This window comes from Telmatherina bonti (genome assembly GCF_933228915.1).
Source record: "Telmatherina bonti genome assembly, chromosome: 22".
NCBI lineage: Eukaryota > Metazoa > Chordata > Actinopteri > Atheriniformes > Telmatherinidae > Telmatherina > Telmatherina bonti.
In genome coordinates, this window is record NC_136631.1 from 18,762,039 (window position 1) to 18,784,533 (window position 22,495).

A 22,495-nucleotide genomic window follows, 5' to 3' on the forward strand; every position below is an offset into this window, starting at 1 on the left:
ACATTGTCCAAGTGTCACAGGACATTGATTTGTGCTACATGCATTCATGGTTTGTTAACCCTTGCCCATCACCCTGAGGCTCACCCCATGGGATGATGAGCCTTCTACCTAAAGGAGCTGGTAAGCACAATCAACTAAAGCGCAGTCACATGATGTCTGCAACTATAATGCACTGGGAGAAAAAGTACACAGTCTGGGAAAATATTACTCAATTGGTCAACTAGCAAATAAATAACCTACATGAAAATTGTTTTTTCAGAGCACTGTTTGAAACATTCTCAACAAAAGGCAGTCTAAGAGTGACTGGGAGGGGCTTGCAGAGTTTAGAAGATTGCATTAGGACACAGGAGGTTGCCATCTTCTCTGGGATTACTTCACCAAATAATAACATTTAGCTAAAGGAAATTATATTACAGCAGCTGGGAGGAAGAATCTAAAGTTGGAAGCAAGCTGAGGCAGCTGGTAAGACCAAGGTTGGTGTGCTGTATCAGAGATGTGTGAGCTCAGAGAGCTCAGGTCAAAGAACTGATGTAAGTTAAGGTCAAATGACAGCTGCTCTTTAACCCACTATCTCGTGGTTATAAATTATCTTGAGTTGCAGGTGTCAAAAAATTCAATTATTCCACTAACTAGTTATCGGCCAAGTGGAAGCTATTATCCTCATTTTACTAGTCACACTCAAGTACATGTAAACACCCACCGTGTCCAGCATCTGCAACACTTTGTCCTGTTCACAAGCATCTAGCCCATCAATAATGACGGCCATGCGCGTCTGATTCTGGGTAAAACCGTCGATAGTTTTAGCCATTTTGGACATCATTTCCACTTCATGCTTTAGAACCTGTTGAAAAAATATAAACAATGAGCCAGAGCAATTCAATTTTCAAAGTTTATCTACCAAGGCGAAATTATTGTATTGAAAAGTACAACTTCATAACTTCATCAGTCAATGGAATGTCCCAATAGCTATGACAACGGGATGTCAAAGACTTTCCATTCACAGCTAATTAAGTAGAATTGGTTAAGTATATTATTCCACCTTCATAAATCCTTCACTCTTGAGCTTATGCAAGTTGTTGGCAGCGCCATGCAGGCGTTTCCTCTGGGAGTTGAGGATAGAATCAGCTACTTGCCACCAAGTCTTACAGTTGAACAGTAAGGCCAGGCCCACCACACAGGCCATAGCAATCAGCACTGCATTTACTGTAAGATTCTCAGGGTCCACCTAAAGAAGTAAACAAGCAAATCCAATTTGAAGAAGAAAGAAAAAGAAAGAAAAAGATTATGGCATTCATGCAAAACTGCTTCAACTAGATAATTCCCTTCCTCAGCTGTTTTTCTGACTACAACTACCTTGTCATCTTCTCTAGGTGCTCTTTTAACAAACAAAAAAACCATAAGAATTATAGTAAAGAACCATTTATATTTCACACTAAACAACTCAGCCTGACGACAACTTAATTAAAGCTACCACTGATAGGAAAATGGATAGTTTCTGCATTAATAACCAAAAACACTGTTTTAATTGCTTTAACTCACCTTAAAGATAGCCAACAGTGCCACTCCAGTGATCAGGCAACCAAGTGTCAAAGAAAACAGCACAAAAGAAGGAACACAGCATGTTTTCTTCCATTTTTGACCTGGAGGAAAAGGGAACACACCAATATTAATCAGACATGGAAGAGGGCCAAACAGCCTTTTACATTTCCAATAAATTCCCATATTAATATAATCTGAACGATCTAGTCAATAAAAAGCATTAGCTTGATACTTTAGATCCCACTCTATCCACATTCTCAAACCTTGCTGCTGGAATTGCATAGATCACTCCTATTTGCCTTGTTTTCTCTGTTAATTGACATTTGGCAAAGCTCAGATAGCTACTGAAAGACATATCAAGTCTAGGAGGAAGATGACGTAAACACTTGTCTCTGTCGTGGATGACCCCATCCTCTGACCAAACTTCTATTTATTCAGAAGATCATGTTAACTCTGATTTATATCACTACCAGTTTTCATGAAGTTACATTGGAGAGAGAGATATTCAAACACCATATTCTTTTGTATCTCTTAACATGTTTTTTTCTTTACTGACAGATTTGCAAATCTGTCATTCAATGTTGTGAACTGGCATTTGCTTATCAATGTGAAGAAGGGTCCCCTGGATGGTGCAGCAAAAAGCAAAAACTTTGATACAATTGGTATGATTGTAAAAGCTCCATTAAGCTCATTAGACACCAATCTGAATCTTTTTTAATTCCTGCAAATTTTGTCAAAGAGCAAGAAAATGAGAAAATAACCTAACTATGGTTCATTGTTTTTTTTTCCTTCTTGTTTTTTTCGAATGAACATTTTGGTTAAATGGTTCCCACAATGCACACAACAGAGCCTTTAAAAAAACAATCACAAAAAGAAAATACAAGCAATAATTATGCCAGAATCTGAAAACCTCTATTAAACACTCATGTTGTCAGACAGAGTCTGGTTAATCAACCAGGATTTGTACATTTAATTGTCCTTATAATGTCAATAAAATTTTTCAATGTAATTTTTTGTGTTGGCAAGACTACAATTACACTACAGACAAAAACAAGAACAGAGATTTTACCTTTGATCTCTTCATTCATAAAAACTCTGAACAGCCTGGTGGCCAAGAAGCCAAACTCCCTCTCACAGGCATCTGACAGAGTAGCAATCATTTCTGCCAATGAGGTTTCCCCTCCGACACTAGACAGACGATTATAATCCGTAAACAAGAACCTGTGTAAAACAACAGAGAGAAACTGTGTGTTGTCTTGTTCAATTACACATCTACCTGCAGAAGGGAACTGAAACAGAAATGTCAACAACATGATTCACATCATCGCAAACTGTTCCACAAGTATAAAACTTTAATTATGCTAGAATATGTGTTACGGTACACTTCATAGACTGGTAGACGAAGTCAACATATTGATATGTTCATTTGATTGGACAACTTATAAATAAAGTTTTTCTGTGTCTATCACCTGACAGGGAGGGCTCGGGTGGTCTGCTCAGGAAGTTCAAGAGGGTTGACAAACATCAGTTTGAGCAGTAGCTCCAGGTAACCGACCTGACGAGCCAGATAGGTACTGATGACCCATGTCCAGTTCCTGCTTTCCTTCTTACGTCTGCTTCCAAAGTACACCAAAACTACATACAGGAAAATACATGTACTTAACATAGTAACATGAAAAAAATATTGTCCTCTACTTCCTAAGTATTTGTTGTGTGAGTGTTTTCCATTTCTGTACATATATCAACAGGCTCACTTCTTATTGGTCAGTTAAAGTTTCACTTAGGGGGAAATAAGTTGGTATTAGCTATATAATGGCGCCATCTAGTGAGCATTACAGATACAAATGTTTTGTTAAATAATCTTACCAAATCCAAAAGATACATAGCTTGTGATTTTAAAAATGTATTCACCAGTATTTCAGTATGTGGGAAATCAAAGAAAAACAGACTCTTCCTAGAGTTACTCAACATACAGTTTCTACTCACCAAAAAAGATGTAGAGCAGGGCAAGGAGACTTAAGGAGACAGCAATTGCCAACTTGTGATCCACAGTAAAGCCTAGGATAATGGCTACCGAGCCAGAGAGAAGCAGGGTGAGAAAGACTACCAGCCAGGAAAACTGGAAGAGCGGTTCTATCTGCTGGCCTGCAAATGTCTTCATCTCATCTGATGAACAAGAGATGATGACAAAAGGAGAGGAAATAAAGAAAAAGAAAGTTAAAAAAGTCTAACTGTAAATAAGTCTATATTTCTTATACTTTTATCTTTGTAGAAGATTTTCTTTTACTCTGTGATCACTTACCCTCAAGTTTTTTAAGGAGGAAAGACTTGCCACTCCCCCACTGAGCGTATAGACCGACACAGATAGGTGGCTGCATTGTGGGCTCACTGAGGATGTCTGCTAGGGCGCTGCTGTACAGATCATAACCCAACATATCTCCATCTGACTCAGTTGGGGATAGGTGCTCTAAGAGAGAAAAACACAGATATTACTAAAGAAAAAATAGACAGTTGAGAAGTTTAAATTATGACAATCAATAATTTTCCCTTTTAAAAACAAGTCCAGATGCATATTCTGTCACAGTTCTTTATAAGAGAAGTGCAGAAATGTATCATACTGGCTCCAAATATCTGTGTCAGAATGCTTTTCTGATGGGTGCAGTCAATGTTATAAGGTGTTTCTCCAGCTTTGTTGGGGCGGTACAAGAGGCGGCCATCTTTAGGGTTCCTCAGCAAAAGCTCAGCTAATTTCCGGCTACGTCCACGGATGGCAATATGAAGCGGTGTGTCTCCTTTCTGATTGAATAAAAATGGAGAACTGAATAGCTTTGGTTCAGAGGAAAGTAGAATAAAACTGTTTTGATTTGATTTTCTCTGCATTAAACAATACCTTGTCCGCAGCAGACACCTTGGCTCCTTTGTCTAGCAACAGCTCAACGAGTTCTATGTTCCTCATTTTAGTGGCTTTGATTAGTGGGGTTTCTCCTTCCTTAGAAACAAACAAAACATATTAATCAAAGAACTTCTAATTATAAAAGTAAATGCACAGTCTTTAAATTTTAGGTTAATCAAGTTATAATAAAACAAAAAAAACAAATATCCTGCTAATAACAGTTTTTTTGCCTGCAGATTTTCTAGATTTTCCAAAAAAAGAGGGGAGTCTCATTTCTGTTGTTAGAAATTAAGTATAGTAAGTATAATCCCAAAGAGATATATTAAAATGAAAATAACTGCATTTTATTCATGTACAACTGAGTGTGTGTACCTTAGTGCAGCTCTCTGTATCAGGGTTACACTGCAGGATGTCTCTCACCATTGTGGCATTACCTTTCTCCACTGCCCAGTAGAGGGCAGTCTTTCCATCCTGATGAGGCGAACAGAGGTTTGTTTAATTTTAGATACAAATCATTTAAAAAATAAAAAAGCACACAAAGTTGGATGATAATATGATATGTTATTCCAAATTGTGCAGAGCAGCCTGACAGTATATAGTATTTATTTTTACCTGGGATTTAAAAGTTTATTTATTTAACATTTGCAATTCCATCCAGAAAGGTTTGCTTTACCAAAATACGTAAACAGTATTGAGTGGCAGTATGAGATTTCACATAAGAAAGACAAGAAGGCCTCCTGCCTGCTTTTAAACATCAATAAGGCAGCAAAGACAGTGGGACAGGGCACCTACCTGGCCCCTGACGTCAACATCAGCATATTTGTTCAGCACAGCTCGGACTACCTCCACATGACCTCCTCTCACTGCTCCTATCAGCATTGTTTCCCCACTCTGAAAGAGTACAGGGAACAGAAAAAAACAAGAGAAAATCAGAGACATGATCTGTATTTTAATGCCATCATGCTTCATTTTATCTACCCTGTTAGTGTCAAACTGGAGGCTTGTTATGATACGGCACTGTAGCTCACCCTATCTGGAATATTAACATAAGTCCCAGCATCAAGTAGGTCCTGCACAATCTCAGTGTGTCCCTCCTTGGCAGCAATGGCTAGGGCTGTATTGCCATCCTTGTCTGTCATGTTAACATTCGGGTTCCTCTTCAGAAGTCCCTTGACAACATCTGTGTAGCCACCTTTTACAGCCACAATGAGAGCTGTCATTGAATTCTGTAAGAAAAGAGAAAACAGACAGAAAAAAACAAAAACAAGAAAGGGACTCATTATTTTGATTCTCTGAATCAATGGATCCAGACATTGTTTTTTTTTTCAATTGCTCAAATAATAATCATTAACAACACATAACTATTCATAATGACTATTATAATAACATTTTTTTAATTTACATCATCTACTGCACCCACTGGACACTTAATGCAATTTGTTGTGGAAACTCATATTTCTTAATCACACAAAATAAACATCTCTACAACATTAACTTCTAGATATACACATCTGTTTATTGATGGTACATTTCCAACTACCACATTTGTCAGCTTGCATCTGCACAAATGTCATATGATTAAAAGAAGCTCAGCTGACCTGCGTCTGAGTAGTAATCAGTTAATCAATATTGCTGTTCAGTAAAATGTTTGTGGCTTTTCTTTGCACTATAATGAATGAAAAATTAGTCCAGCTTCCTTGCGCTTCGTCCACCCTGGGTGCTGGGCTTGACCCGCTGTGCCCATGGGGGGTATGGATGGGGCCTTCATCTACTAATCGCCCAAGTCTTGGGATGCCCCAGGCCTGCTGCTGACATTTGCACAGACACGGTCAGATTTGCATGATCATATTCTTCTTTAAACACTCTTCAGTCTGTATGTTGACAATGTCATTGTGTTGTCCTGTGGGTTTATACCATAGGTTTTATACATACAGATACTTTCAAATAGTTTCTTTTTGAGTGAGTGTGTGTGTGTGTGTGTGTGTGTGTGTGTGTGTGTGTGTGTGTTTCTGTTACTTTGGTTTCAGTTGTGATATTTCTTTTTCAGCTTGTTAGTCTCTTACTAGTGTTCCTGCTTTGTTTTCATAGAATTTAGGATGCTCTGTGTAATGTTTCTGTACAGGTGCAGCACTTGGTTGTCTGCTGTTTGTTTTAATTGAAAGGACATTGCTTTCCATCTGTTAAAACTCTAAAATGAATGCCTTCATGATGTTTTCCAAGCGAAACAATAAAACTGCAAATTCATATGTATTTCTCAGAAATAAAAAGCTCAAGTTGGTTTACAAGAGTACGAGTAAGAGAGTGGTTCTTGATTTCTCCCTCACATTCAAAAGTTATATTAATAAAATTTCTAAAACAAGTTAAATTAACCTTCACAATTTCAGATATGTTCGATCATCAATGACAATTAAGGCAGCTAGGATGTTTCTGTATCCTGTGGTGTTGTTACACACTGTGGAGTACAGTTTTGCAAACTGGTCTCTCACAAATGACACCACAGTCAGACAAACAAATCATTATTATACAAAAGAGCATATAAAAATACTGGCTAGAAAACTATTTTTCTATCTTCATAGTTGCATTCTGGAGACATATACCTTGTGAGTTTGACAACCTTAAATTTGCTTGTACGATATATTACATGGACTTGCACCACACATCAACCATTAAAAAAACTGAAATCTCCCACTGACAAAACTACTAGAAGCATAGTTAGAGGAAATTGTGCCTGAATACATGCACCATCTTTGGGACCTTTTTTCAATTAGGGGCTGTAGCATCTGGAACATATGTTAATAAATAAATACATTTTGAAAAATCAAATGGTCAATACTTTTATTAAACTTTTCATTACAGTGGTATCTTTTATAACACAGCAACTCATGTTAAAGGCAACACTTAAGCATTATTTCAAAATAAGAATATTTAAATAGCACAATTTATCATGAATTTATACTCAGGTCTTCTAAATGCATCAGTATTGCTGAAAATGCACCATTTTCTGCAATCCTTAGATGGTTTGATATTTGTGTGTTATGAATGAATAAGTGTATCAAAGTGTAACCTAAGCAAGGAAAAAAACACCTGGTAAATGAACACTAACTGATAAGAGCAGTGATGGTATAAACAGTTCTGCAGTGTTTTTTCATCATTATATTAACTCTAAAATTTAGAGTCTTTTCAAATAGTTAAGAAGTCCCACGGAAGGCAAACAGATGCATTTCAAGCATTCTACAAGAAAACATGGCAGTGTTAGGGTCTTTCTTTGATAGCTTATCTGTCTGTGTCACTAGGTCCCACAAAGTGAAGGGTTTGGATTTATTTTTCTAACCAACATGCAGTTCTCCAAAAGCATGACTGCTTTTAACCCTTGAATAGCTAGTTGGGTTTGATACTGCTTGATCAAAAATGAACTTGGAATGAGAGTAGGTCTACATAACAAAACAAAACAAAAAAAAAAAAAGCAGAGCTGAAAAGGCAAATCACCATGTGGGGTGGATAATCTTCATCATTCTTTTAACATTTAGTTTCATTCAATCACAAAGATTTCTGACCACTTTGATTTCTGCCTTTTCAAAGCAGAGACCTCTTAGACATTTCTACACTTGCCCCCAAGTGGCAGCAACATGATACAGCATGTCGACTTTATTTGTGAAGCCCAAATTTAGAAAGACCGAAGGAATATGTTAAAACACTTAAAAAGTTGAATGTCTCTAAAAATCTACTTACGGCTCCTTCTTGGTCTACATCTGCACCATTGGCCAGGAGGTGCATCACACAATCAAAGTGGCCCTTCCTTGCTGCCCAGATCAAAGGAGTGGTGCCGTACTGCAAAAAAAAAAAAGAGAGAGTAGAAAACATCATTTGAGACATGAATGAAAGTAGGTGTGCTGTCAGTTAACGACCCTGAACATTGTCTATAATCATTAAGGCATGACAACAGGATTCCTGAACGCAGCTTGAACACAGTGGCAAGATAGGATTATATATATTTGATGTAAATAAAAAATCAACAAATGTAATATGAAATTATAGTAAGGGAGCCTGACTGTTGGAAAAGTGAGAACTGCTTAAGAAGAAAGAACCACAAGATTCATGGTATGAAAAAAAGAGCAGAAGGTAGAGTAGTCATTTTTGTTTTCATAGAAGCCATGCTGAGGGAGAAACCTGATTCTCCGCCATCATTTGAGCTTAACATATAAGCACTGGATGGTTTCGCATCACGTGACGTAATCTCCATCAAGGTCTATTGGGGTAAGAATGCTAAGCTTCAGAAGTAAAGAAAAACTTATTACAAAAAAGCTTGGTAGTGAAAGTGGGTTGAATACAAATGGAGAAAAGTGTTTTTCGATCATGACAATGAAGAGATACCGAAGAGGTGGAAAGAGTATGGCAAAGCAAAAAGAGTACAGGAAGAAAAGAATTTACTTTTCCACACAGCATTTTCAGCAATACTAAGATGGTTTGACCAAACAACATGGCACAGGAAGCGACCAAGGACATGACAGTGAGAAAATTCCAGGTGACTGTTCTGAAGTCAGCAGAGAACCTGATGGAGGGGATCAGATGATCAACATGACATATGAGCTAAGTGTCAGAAAGAGGAGGTCTACAGGAGGCAAGACTGGGTTCTAATCAGAAATAGTCTTTAGGAGAACCTCAGATGCATGTAGTCAAGTTGATGTATTCTTGTGGCATGAAGGTTTATATGTTCTTGTTTGCATAAATTTGCCTCACAAGGGAAATGAAGGAGAGGCTACAGGCAGCAACTGGGAAGGATCATTTTGAATATTCCACAAGTGTGTTGACATATAAGTATTTCTTCCTCTATTTAAGTTAAAAAGGTTTGGCTGTTCTATTTAATAGCCATAAACAAGCCGGCACTAAAAGAACAGAGCCCACCATCTATAATGACCAGAGGCCATTCCTTAGAGCCAATCCAAGACTCAGTTAAGGTCAATACTCACCCTGAGCATCCACTGAACGCGGAAGCGTTTTCTGTGGTGCAGTTCACATGAGGATTGAGTCATCATTCCATAGTTGGTGTAGGCTTACTTAAAATGTTTTATAAAGCTGCTTTAAGGTCAACAATGAACCAGCAACTAAATTAGCAGGCCCAGTTCGACCGTGTCTCACGTCCCTGCTCTTTATTTCTTTGAAGTAGGGATGTGTGGTGTAGAAACAATAGGTACAAAATGCGCCGCTTTCATACTCAAAGATGAACGCGTGTTTTCCAGTGTCATTCATTAAGTGAAATCGTCTTTTACCTAACGGCTTGGTGCCGGTGCCACCAGTAATGAAAAATTGCTGATGTTAGAGTAAAATGTGGTCCAAAGTGGACGTCTAGTATTTTACTGGCAAAATCCCCTGGATCCACTTTGGTTTTCATCAGCTGATGTCTTGCCTGAATCTCATAGAACCCTTCCTGTTGACTAGTGTTACCGCGATCAGCTGCGAAGGCGTGGCGCAGCCACACCGCGGAGCTTTCACGTTCTGTGGGACCGATGGGTCAGACCTCGTTGATGAAACTTATTTTGTTATTTTATTAGTCTTTGCTACAGGCTTGTGTACTTTGCTTTATGTTCAATACTGTTCTTGTGGCAATGGGGACACTTGTGGTATGAAGGGAGAGGTTGGAAGTAAAGGGCATGATGAATGACTTTAAAATAAAAAATAAAAAAATCTGATTAAAGTAGCTTCATGAAGGCATAGACGTAGAAGGGACGGTACCGAAAACTGCTATTTGCAATCCCTCAAATTTGTCAATTGGAAAGAAATTGAAGTTAATGAAATGGAAGGAGTATAGGCCTTAACTGGTAAGGAAACCCTGAAAAAGCATCTTAAATAAGAGGTAAACCTTTGGCTAGGCATATCAGTCAAGGTCTGGTCTGACATAGTGGTTAAAAATAATTTAGTAGCACATTGTAGATTAATAAAATGGGCTGCATATTACACATAATTTCGACCAAACAGAGTGGACATGACATACAAAAGTTGGGAAAGGGACTGACAACACATTGGTAACTTTTTGAGGTAGAAGCAAATCAAAAAGAGCTTCCTAGAAACAAAGAACCCACTTGGTTTAAATAATCAAGATTTTTTTAATACTGATAATTAAGGAAATATTTGGAAAAAAAATAGAAGAGAAAACGTAGATGGATTAAACTTGGAAATGATTATAACATATTGTAGTTATTACAATATTATTTCAGCATATGAATCTAGTTTTGGCACAAAGGTCATTTCAAAATTGTATGCAGGATTAGAAAATCTAAAAGGGAGTATTATTGTGCATATAAAATAAATTTACTGTCCCCTCCTAACTTTGCTGCAAATGTGGACAGATAAACGGGAAATGGGGCAATATATAAAAACAAGTATATTGTAGGAAAATGGTGGGATCAAATTTATGGACAATTTTTTCCAAGAAATTTGTTATGTTGATCCAAGGTAGAGCAACTGCGCACTTTGTTCAAATAAATTTTTTTCAGTTGTTTTTATATCACTGGTCTTTTTTTATTTTTAAATGCCCTTTTCCAACAAGAAAGCCTCCATTGCTGAACGAGAAAGGAACAGTAACGAGTAAAATGTAATGAACATACGGTAATGGATCTATGAAGTCATTATAAAAGATACAATGTGAAACATATGTATCCTCTGCGTGATTATAAACTAGTAAATGATAAACATTTGCCACTAGGTAGTTACCTTGTCTGAGCAGTTGACCTTGGCTCCATGCATCAGCAGAAGATGGACAATCTCTGCATGGCCTCGACCTGCTGCCCAGATGATGGGGTAGACACTGTACTGTTGGGTCAGAAGACGGTGGCAAAGTCACACTGACAGTAATTAAGGATACAGGTTCTGCTCATGCATACTTTGTGAATTTAATTTTTTAATAACAGCTTACAATACAAACCACAACAAAAATATTAATGCATCATTACAACGTCCGAACTTCCCTATTCGTTTTAAAATAGGCCTATAAATTTTAGACATGATATTCAGCCTTAAGTGTCAGCACCTGTCCAGTGATGTTAGGGTTGGCTCCTTTTTCTAAAAGCAGTTGGGCTACATCTGTCCGGCCTTTGTAGGCTGCCCACATGAGAGCAGTCCATCCTCCCTGTGCAGAAAAACAGAGTTGAGTTTAAATTGGAATTTAATAAAATATTAAGAGGAACTAAAAGAGGAAAACATCTCTGAACAGAACATGTCAAATATTTTAAATGTAACATTTTAGTTAAAGTTTATCGTAAGTTACAAGGTAACAAGAAGATTAAATTCAAAGCTTACTAAATCTAATCTGAGCAGAATTTGTGGGAAGGAAAATGTGCTATTTATAGGTGGCTGACACACTTTCCAGTGATTGAGCAGCAGCACACAATGTGGTTTATTATAATCCAGCTGTGATGACTGGGACTTCTCCTTTGTAGCCTAGGAACACCATGAACTACGCAAAGTCACTTCACTTCCTGCTTCCCTTTTAAACCTTGAAAATAACACAAGAATGTTTTCAACTACTATTCTAATTGATAATGACTGTTGCTCATCATGACTGATTTATTTTTCTATGTTTCTGCCTTTTCAGCTTTTAACTCCAGTTATTTAGTAAGGAATATATGTATTTAACATTATAGTTTGATTATGGATTGTAAACAGATGGCTTCCTGGCTCGGACAAGTCTGAATCAAATGACTGCATTACAATTCCATCCAATACCAAGACAAGCAGAGCTCAGTAAATGGGTTTTCCATTAGAGAAGAGCCATCACACAGAAAGTAATTCAATTATATGTCCATTTCCAGCTAATGGATTATCCTTATCAACCAAAACTGAGACCATTGCAGTGGAGGACAAGGAATCATGATTTAAAACTTAAAACATTGGTCTTATGTCTGTCTTCTTCCCTTTTTTTTTCTTCTTATCATGTTCAGCACTTTGATAAACCATTGTTTTAAAAAATGCCTTACAAATCAATTTTTAGAAAACTTCTAAAGTCTAAACCCATCAGGATTCAGAAAAATTCAAATGATCAGCATGAAGTTCATCAGTCTCTGTTTAGTTACCAACAACTCACTGTTAACCGGGCTGCACAGTGGCATAGTGGTTAGCACGGTGGCCTCACAGCCTAATCTTTGCATCTTTTTAATGTTTAGGTGAGACATCTAATAACCATTTAGAGAGTTGTCATCTTACCTGTACAATCTGTCTTCTTTTCTGCATATGTTTTTATACTACCAGTAACTGTTTTTATACTGAGCAAATAAAGAAAGCAAAGCAAAGTCATGCTAGTTCTAGGATTTAAGGGCTAGTACTTTTACTTTTTATTTAGGGAGTAGCATTTTATCAGGCTGGTACTATAAAGTGATAGAATTGAGTGACCAAACAAAGGTTACCATGTGTTTGCTTGTCACGCAAATTAAGAGTTGTTTACACAAACTAGCACTCAGAGCTCAGTGATACCAACTTTGGATAATCACATGTAACATTTTTCATGTATAGGAAAAGTTTCAACATCAAATTTTTAAACATAGATCATCTTTCCAGTGATGCTCTTTATTCTCACCATGTCTCTGAGTTCCAAGTTGGCATTGTTCTCCAGCAGTTCCCTCACCACCTCGATATGTCCCTCCTTAGCTGCCGAAATCAATGCTGTCCAGCGGTCCTGCGCACAGTGACAACCTGTTACTCGGCAGTCTCCCATCAGAGTTTAGATCCAGCTAGCTCATAAAGAATCAGTCAGAGCAATAGATGCCGTTCCCAGGAACAGGCAAACCACCATACCTACCAGCTGGTCATACCAGATGCTCATGGGAACGCGGTGTTGCATTGGCAGACAAGAGAATCAGAGAATATGATAAACGAGCGACTACACCATGTATCCACTTTTTCAGAGTAAGCACAAGTTTGACTGTGGGTGATAGCAGGTTACATTTACATGACACGTTAATAAGAGGTGTGTGAGCTTACGCATGTGTGTGGCTAGGTAGGAGGGTGCTTAATATGCATGAGTGTGTGTGTGTGTGTGTGCGTGTGTGTGTGCGTGTGTGTGTGTGTGTGTTTGGGGGCTGGGTTCAGAAGACACAGGGTGTTGGCTAGTGAGCAGATCCTGTCATTTAGTCAGAAGAGCAGAGGTAAAAGTGTGTAATAAGGCATCATTATGGCTCACACTGTAATTGCCGAGGACTTGGCCAGTGTGGTGAGTTCAGCAAGATGGAATATTGAGGCCTGTACTTGTATCTTCTTTGTTAAGTGGATAATGTGGTTACAATGACCGCATTGTTTTTCACTTGTGCATCAACTCTGTGCATTTTAAGTATTAAAATGCACTCATATAAGGCAGTTTGAGAAACTTTGTTCTGTGTGTGCAGTTGTGTACTTACAATGTCATCCAAGTTAACATTGGCACCTCTCCTCATGAGCTCTTGCACTATCTCCAGATTGCCCTGTTCTGCTGCCACCATCAGTGGAGTCTGTCCATTCTGAAAGAAAACAGACAATGAATTGAAAATAAGATATTTTTTTACATATCAACAAGCCAGCTAGTTGTATTACATTTATTTCAACTAATGAGAAAACAAGAGGATAATAGACACTGACAATATCTAATGATTTAATATTGAAAAAAACAAAAACAAAAACAAAAAAACTGTATACTGAGCTTTTCTTTTCTTTGCTAGAAAAGAGCATTTATTCTTTTACAAGTGGTCACAATTTATAGCTTTATTATGCTCTTTTTTTTCCATTAACAAAAAAAAAAAGAAACATCTGCTCCAAAGACATCTAAAGTAATCAAGATAATTATACAGAAAGCAAGTGTACAAGAGGAGTTAATAATTTTAATGAATACTGCAGCTCTGAATCTAAAATCCCTTCTCCCACAGAACACTTGTTACACAATCTTCAAGAGCCTTTTATTCTTTCATAATCCTCCCTGACTGTCCTGAGCCAACTGCAAGCTTGTTGTGATGTGGTTGACTTACATCACTCCTGCTGTCTACATCTCTAAATTTGTCCAAATGTGCCTTGATGGCAGCCAGGTTCTCCTCCTCCACGTAGCTGAACAGACTCTGGACAGCCAAAGAGGTCATCTTCAAAGAGGTGGTCGTGTCCATGGTTGACCGCTAATCCCCTGGACACCAATGTAAAGCAAGAGGAAAGAAGATTAGCATTTTTACAGCAACATTATCTTTTTGGCCAGTAGAGCTACATGTACAGCACTTATAAAAGACAGAGAGTGGTTAAAGATGTGGCTGTGGCAAAGACATGGTGCATCTTTGGAATAAACTAGCCCTGCTTTCAAACACATAGGCTAACACGTACAAAAACTGCAAAAAGAACCATTAATATCAGCACATTGAATCAGAGAGAAAGATAAATTGTAGTAGCATGACGTATCAAAACAATATACTTTTGAGTGATTGTGTCAATATTTACTGTTTCCATGTTATTTTGATGACACAGCACACAGGTTTTCATGTACTCATTAGCTGGGTTTCCATAACCACATGTCGATTTACGTTTCAATTATGTGAATGAGAAAAAGGTGAATAGAAAATGTGAAGAACTTTTCATAGTGCACAAAAATAGTCTATTTGCTCACTAAAATCTCTTTTAGTTGTTTCCAAAGAGATTTAATTTGGATAAGGAAACATGCAAGCTTTTTTGCAAACACCAGCTGTTTCTGTCTGATTCAGCAAACATACAGTCTTGTGACTGACCGTCTTCTCCGAGATTCGAGTTCTCTCCTGATGGAGGCTGACAATGGCTTTTGTTGTTTCTTTGTTTTGCTTTTGGCCTTTGGTTTTTTAAAGACTTCTTCATTGCAAGTGCACAAAAAACTGCCTAATGTTTCATAAGTACGAGTTACAGCATCACATAAACAAACCTAAAATCATTTAAACTTTTAAACAAAGTTATTGTGCATTGTAGAGGCAATGACATTTTTCTAATAAGCTGTTTTTCTATGGTTACTGTATTGAGCATGCTCATTAGACAAGCGCTTAACAAGGGTCATAGTCCTTTTCAGTGTTGTTTAGTCTGTCTGCTATTGTTGACAATGTGAACTAAAATTTGGCTTCTTTGTATAACTAGGAAGAAAAATCACAATCTTCTGCTCAAGATAGTTAATCACATCATAAAATAACAATTGAGTCCAACAACATTCATTAAACTTTGCTTCTTTGATATAACAACGGCCCTCACAATAAGTTCACTCAACTGTGTGTTCCAAATATATCAAGGCCCATCTCTGCTCTACTCTCCTACTTTACCAGAAACTAGACGAAGTCCATTGGCTAAAAAAGACTGCACACTATTTTGTTGCATGGATTGTATGGATCTGAAACAATAATTTACCATAAAGAAACATTATCAATATTATTATTATTGTGCCATGGTAAAGAATTACTAGAATTATTTTCAACGTTACTAACCTTAACTAGTTTAACTTTTTGGCAGGGATTTTCTCCAAAGCAGTTTCCTTGGAACATTTTATGAACAATGACACCAGAAAAGAGAGTACGAGTTAGAATTGCCTTTGCCCTATTAGGGATTCAGCTGATTGATAATAAACACATTAATAATTCATTAAGTTGAGCTCCTCCATCATGGTCTGACTAATTTCCTGCCAGAGTAACACAAAATTAATGAGCTACATTTATTGTATGCAAGTTGCCTTGGTATTTGGTAACACAAAAAGTAGCTACCAAATCATACTGCTAAATATTTCATCGTAATCCTTCAAACAAGCTGCTCAGGCTCAGGTCGATAAACACTTAAATGTCACATGCCTGTTGGGCTGTCAGTACAAAGGCCTAACAGTTCAGTAGGATTCAGACAAGCCAATCAATGCTTATCTATAGAACATTAGCTTTATATTTTTCTAAAGTCTTACCCTCTTTCTTCAAGAACGCATCACCTGTTAACTATTCTCCTAAATCACTGTAAACTACAAAAGAAATAAAAACCTTTGTTTACAAGAGGAACAATATGAGCCTGTTGACACACCCTCCTCCGCTCTGTCTCTCAGCACAAAGAGTGGATGATGTGATTTGACAGAGAGATGTAAACATTTCGCTCTCTGTCACTGTTCAGCAGCAGTCAGTTGTCCTTTTACAAACTTCTTATAACAAAGAACATTCCCAATGAAAACCAGGAAAAATAAAATAAAAGTATGACTTTCAAAAGCATTTGAAACATATTAAAAAGGTATAATGTACAAGCTGAAATACAAAAAATATTTAGAGAGGAAAATCTTACCTTAGTGCAGGGGGAAAAAAATCAATCTACATTTGCTAGGTTAACACCAATACTGACTCTTTGCTCAGTCCTACAGAGTATCAACAAGCACTGCTGGCTCATGCAGAGCATCCCCCCTTTTACTAGCAGCTGAATATTAGATGAGGGGGCAGGCCTACGCCCATATACTCCACACACAATAGGCACATGCTACCTAATATCCATTCATGAGAGCAGTATTTCATCTCTGACTGATGCTGAAAGACTGAAGATGATTAAGTAAATAAGATGACAAATTTGCAAAACATAAACATCTGGCTAAATTTCAGGTAAATGTTGATTAAATAATAATCTAAATGACTAGATTCTAGAAATCTTGCTGGAATACTGAACACACCCTGGTCACAGCATCTCACATAAGGATCTGCTAAAGAACTCAGATCTTAAACTATATTTACTTTTTTTTTTTACATTATGGATTGTCACAGATAGAAAAAATTTTAGGAAAAAAAAATCAGAAAAAAAACATTTACATAATTCTTCTGAAACCTGAGTGGGATATACATAACTGATTTATCATTTTTGACAACAATTATAACCACAGACTAATTCGCTTTTTCACCAAATGGAAATAACAAGTCAAGTACTAAGTTCTTACCAGACAACAGATAATTCATGAATCTGATATAGTCCTGTATCTATGTACAGTACAAACACAGACCACCAGATATTATCTTAAAAATGACAAACTGAGTCTTAGTCAACTGTGCTGTTATCTGAAGACATTCAAGTAAACTTAGCAGGCAACACTGGATAGGATTGCTAAATTTAACCAGTCAGCTCTTTATGGCAAGTCATGTGGGTATGAAACTGCTGAGGATTCACTTCCACTGTAGATACCTGGTTCTGCTCCAAACCATTTTATTAGGTGAAAATTTGTTTTTTCTCTTTTTACAATTATTATTTTGAAATCTTCACAAAGAAACAAGCACACCATATCTTACACATTCAATCAAACTATGAGGCCAATGTACACAAAATACATACATACAAAAGCCTACACCAGTATTACTGAAATATCAGGCCTCACATTGTTTACACAAGATTTCCAGTTTCAAAAGAAGTCCTGAGTGTAAGCCTACAAGACATCAAATAGTCCAGTGGTATCACATTGAAAAGCACTCACATCCACAGTTCATGTTTTATTGCTTAATACACTGCAGTAAAATGTTCATCCTTGCAGCAAAGGTCAAAGCGCAGTAAAGTGTCTTATATTCAGATGCTATAACTCTACGTGGGAGTTTTGTTTTGTTTACTGGACAGTTTTAGTCTATACCTTAATAAATATAAGGCGTCACGATTAGACTCTGCAAATCGAGAAAGATGAAAAAGAACCAAGATGTGCTTTACTGTGTTTCTACGGTTTCTTTCAACATGCACAGCAGCACAGATGTAGCTACAAGTTACTTACATGACACAATGATTGAACTCATGCACGTTGCATGGTTTCAAACTTGACCAGGAAAGACATAAATACATACACTGCATATATTTATAATAAATTATCCAAGAGGCACAGTAATTTCTCCCCAATTTGTAACAGGGCGCAACAACAACAAAAACGCAAGCCAACTAAACTCCAAACGGCTAACGTTAGCCCAAAGTGGCTAGCTCTTTCCCAGGTTCGCATACTTTATCACCTGTAAAAGCGAGAGGAAAAGCACAGTTTAAAAGTTACGGTCGTCTTACCTTGTTTGGGCTGCTCTTTACTTTTTTTTTTGTAATTATTTGGACTCGAAATATCCTATCAACAATGCTGTTTTTCACGTCATAACATATTGAACCGACAACAAGTATAACCTGGCAGTGCGTAGTGAAGCTCCACCTCCTCCTCCTCTTCCTCCCTCGGTCGCTGGTTACAGCTGCGGAATATGTGGCAAGAAGGGATCTAAAAACCTTCCAAAGTTTGATAACACAAAGCACTGACGGATTACAGGCCGTGGACAGAGTGGGATTTACTTAAATAGTTTTAAAATGTTACTGTACAGATTCAGATTACAAAAAAAAACATGTTTAAAAAAATTTAAAAAAAAAAAAAAAAAAAAGCGCTTTTCCACTTCACCATAATACAAAAGTGAGTAAAAAGTTTTATCTTCAACAGTAAAAGACTATTTATACAGTGTATTCCAAAAAAAGTTGGAACCTGTGTGAAATGCACATTCAAATCTTATACCATATTATTTTCAATAGAACATACAAAATATTATAACTTTAAAAAAAATACAATTTACCATTTCATGCATATTACTACCCCATTTTGAATTTAGTGGCAGGAACACATCTCAAAATAGTTTGAACAACAAAACACAACAAAAGGCTAGAGATGTAAGTGTACAAATATAAAGCAAGTGGAACATTTGACAAAGTCAATCAGTAACAGGTCAGTGTGTGCTAAAGAAGATTTCAGAGAAGCCAAGCCTCTTAGATGTAGTTCGGCATTAGTTCACAAATCTACAACAAAATGTCAACAAAAATTGTGGATCAGTTTCAGAAATATATTCTACAAGGTGTAATTGGAAAGACATTGAGGACCCTGCAGTCTACCAATAATGTCAACAAAAGATTAACTAAATCAAGATTATTTTCAGCACAAATACAAGACTGAAGGTCAAAACTGGTTGCTCATGATCTTCGGGCCCTCAGGCAACAAATTATTTTGTAGTCAGATTAATAAAATTTGGAAACTATGGAAGCTGTGTCCTACCAAAAAAACAAAAAAAAAGGTGAATAGAGAGATTGAGTTGTTTTTTGGTTTTTTTTGTTTTTTTTACAGGTAAAAAAAAGTACTACTGTAAAAGAAATCTCACGTAAATCTCTCAGATGCAAATTGCTTGAATATAAGCATCTGCTAAATGACTGTAGAATAGAATAGAATAGAATGGGCACTGCTACATTTGCTTGTAATATTTTAAAGTCCTTTTTCCACCATTCATTTCTACATTTAGCCTCTATTCAACTTCATATAACTATGTTCAGCAACAAATTAATAATATTAAGTTTCGTAATGTTAATAGCACTCATTGAGCAAAATACACTGAACAACAAAGAACATCAGTAACTTGTTGAATGAAAAGCAGAGGGGTTGATGTTTCTCTATGGAGAAGTTTGTTCTCAGTTGTTCTTGATCACCAGCGACACAGAAATTCAAATAAACCTTTTACTGGACAAAAGACAGACATTTATCGAACATAATAGTAGTGTTTAAAAATAATTTCTCTTTATTTTGCCACATAAATCAGAATTTTACTGTATTGTTATACAAATCTTTCAATAAATTTCCTTCCGACACAAAAATAACCATTATGTTACAACAGGCGCACACACATGCACAAACACACTCGCACAGGCACACATACACACAGAAACAAAATGCGCCATTTGTGATTTGGCACTTTGGACACATGGAGCAGTTTGCATTGATCTGCTGGTTTGGGTGGCCATGCAGTGCAATATTTGCTATGTTGGTAGTATGACATCCCTTTCCCTCAGGTGGGCCGCCCTCACTTACACATGACCCAGGCTACAAATACAGTTTGCTTGAAATCACACCAACATGTATGGATCACATGAATACTGGCGAACACACACAGTTATGGCAGGATTATGCACATGTTAGAAAGTCTTGCAAAGAAATTAAAAGACGTTTATACTTCAGAGCTCACCACTGCTGCTTTGTTATTACTTGAGCTATAACACAAACTCAAATGAAATGACTAATTGCTTCAAAAATGTAATGCAAAACTTCAAAAGTGTAATGATATAATCAGTTTGATATTTCTAGATTATGTCCGCTCTAACAAACACATAAACATGTGTTTTTTCATTACTTAAATAACTTGAGCTACCCTTTCCGCTCCACATTTTTTCTAGTTATTCCACTTGATACCAAAAGAAAAAATATCATAAGGGCAGCTGTTTGGACGCCCATGTGTTAAAAAAGTAAACAGGATGATTTGAAAGGCTTAAGGTGAGCCACGGACCAAAACACAACAGGAGGGACCAGTGTCTGTTATACCATACAGTAAATGCACCCTGAAACATAACCTAGTCTAACATTAAGTGCACACAATATGAAGTAAGATCATTTACCATTACAGGTGGTCTAATTGTTAAAGTTCTTTACAATATCATGTCACATACATAAATTACTGCATCAGATTTCCCCAGAGACAAATGCAAATTGCACACTCAGACAATTTGGAGGCCAAACATGAGAATTAGTTCATTAACAGATGTGGCCACAATACCTTTAACTCGATATTGCATTTTTGTAATTTAAGACTAATATTGTGCAATTTTTCAATAAGATTTAAATAATCTTGTTTTCCTCACAATTGTTAGAACTCCAAATCAATCAAATAATTTTGGAAACTTGCATTGGAGGCAATTTGTTTGAACAGAGGAAACCTGTTGTGTGACAAATATGAGAAACCAAAACAACACGAGTCGAAAATAAGAAAGAAAGAAAACTCCCTTTGAAACATGTTATTGTGATGAGCCATGTTTGTCTGGAAAAAAAAGCAGTGGATATGAAAAGAAATATAAAAATAAACAGGAATCTACTGACTCTTAAATTCCTCTTTTAGACTTTTTACTTCTAGAGATGGATAATATCTTAACTCCATTTTCTGATTCTCTATCTAGTCAAGAACTCCAGAAAAAAAAAATTATGAATGCATTTCAAATAGTGTCACAAACATCTAAATACAAAACATGTACAACTTGATCTCTTCTTGAAGAAATATTTTTAAAAAAAGACATTGAAATTAAACAATAACTTGAAGATCCTAAGGCCTGTTTGAAATTGGCAGCTGATGATGAAGGTTATGTCTCTTTTTCATGTACACATTTTCTCTTTCCCACCTAACGGAGGCTTATATCCAGACAATGACAAAAACCCTCCACATACCGCATGTCAGCTCCGATTCAATAATACCACACTAGTGTTACAGTATTTCTGTTCTTGCAGCCTGCTCTCCTATTCATTTTCACCTGCAGAGTACATAGAGGGTTTAAGGCAGCATGGAAGTCTTATTTTCACTAATGTAAAGTTACCACTATCGCTTGTTAGTTAACATCGTGGCCATTGCTTCATCTTGGTCTCTTGGTCTCCTTGTAAGAAGTTTGACTGCTGTCATCCTTACAACTGGAAGTTTTGACAGGATTTGTGTTTTCTGTCTGAAAGGGTTCTCTTGAGTTTTTTTGGTTTATTGTCAGGTAAACACACTCCATCTGTTAGAGTTGTCATCTCAGCTAGCAACGAGACTGTACATCAGTGTCCCGAGCCTCATGTGGCCTTGTCTTTCTGGTTGCAGTTGTTGTCTGTGCTGTTGTGGTCCGTCAGGTTGTCCTGTGCAACATCCTTCAGCATGTTGTCCTGCTGCTCTTTGGCCTGCCGGCGTCTTGATTTGACAGGCAGAGCCAGTACCACCAGCAGACACAGGATGTGTAAGCAGAAGTACCAAGAACTGCAAAGACATCCCAAAATGAGAATTTATAATGATGCTGGTCCTACAAACCGGATCTAAATTGCATCAAATTTTATACAAAACCCACAATTGACTGGACCTGACACAACCTGAATTTTTTTGGCATTTTTTAGTAAACAACAAAAAAAACCCCAACCTTGATGATTGTTAACCCTTTCATATAGTGCAATAATCAGGCCAAAACTTTAACTTGTTCAACTCTTTGGCTCACAAGTGAGTGTTTTATACTGGCTGTCTGGCAGCTGCTGGCTGAAAAACGGATCTTTATTTCACG

At 37.0% G+C, this 22,495-nt stretch overlaps 2 protein-coding genes across 4 annotated transcripts in view; both read right to left on the reverse strand.

Annotated features, from left to right (window-relative positions):
• The window catches only part of kidins220a (kinase D-interacting substrate 220a), a 46,712-nt gene extending 28,159 nt beyond the window's left edge, over positions 1 to 18,553 (reverse strand). For all 3 annotated transcript variants that reach the window (XM_079261752.1, XM_079261751.1, XM_079261753.1), the window contains exons 1-19: positions 18,422 to 18,553; positions 14,416 to 14,564; positions 13,816 to 13,914; positions 12,999 to 13,097; positions 11,457 to 11,555; positions 11,141 to 11,239; positions 8,162 to 8,260; positions 5,461 to 5,658; positions 5,225 to 5,323; positions 4,805 to 4,903; positions 4,430 to 4,528; positions 4,158 to 4,335; positions 3,842 to 4,006; positions 3,526 to 3,705; positions 3,009 to 3,174; positions 2,609 to 2,760; positions 1,540 to 1,640; positions 1,040 to 1,225; positions 701 to 841 (exon numbers count right to left, since the gene is read on the reverse strand). In XM_079261752.1, coding sequence (XP_079117878.1) covers positions 701 to 841; positions 1,040 to 1,225; positions 1,540 to 1,640; positions 2,609 to 2,760; positions 3,009 to 3,174; positions 3,526 to 3,705; positions 3,842 to 4,006; positions 4,158 to 4,335; positions 4,430 to 4,528; positions 4,805 to 4,903; positions 5,225 to 5,323; positions 5,461 to 5,658; positions 8,162 to 8,260; positions 11,141 to 11,239; positions 11,457 to 11,555; positions 12,999 to 13,097; positions 13,816 to 13,914; positions 14,416 to 14,547 — 2,391 coding nt within the window. In that variant the 5' untranslated portion in view covers positions 14,548 to 14,564; positions 18,422 to 18,553. The remainder of the gene's footprint in view (positions 1 to 700; positions 842 to 1,039; positions 1,226 to 1,539; positions 1,641 to 2,608; positions 2,761 to 3,008; positions 3,175 to 3,525; positions 3,706 to 3,841; positions 4,007 to 4,157; positions 4,336 to 4,429; positions 4,529 to 4,804; positions 4,904 to 5,224; positions 5,324 to 5,460; positions 5,659 to 8,161; positions 8,261 to 11,140; positions 11,240 to 11,456; positions 11,556 to 12,998; positions 13,098 to 13,815; positions 13,915 to 14,415; positions 14,565 to 18,421) is intronic.
• A 1,460-nt stretch (positions 18,554 to 20,013) lies between these two features.
• mboat2a (membrane bound O-acyltransferase domain containing 2a) overlaps positions 20,014 to 22,495 on the reverse strand; it is a 38,520-nt gene continuing 36,038 nt past the window's right edge. Inside the window, exon 14 of the mRNA XM_079261984.1 lies at positions 20,014 to 22,200. Within this exon, the coding sequence (XP_079118110.1) occupies positions 22,020 to 22,200 (181 nt within the window). The 3' untranslated portion in view covers positions 20,014 to 22,019. The remainder of the gene's footprint in view (positions 22,201 to 22,495) is intronic.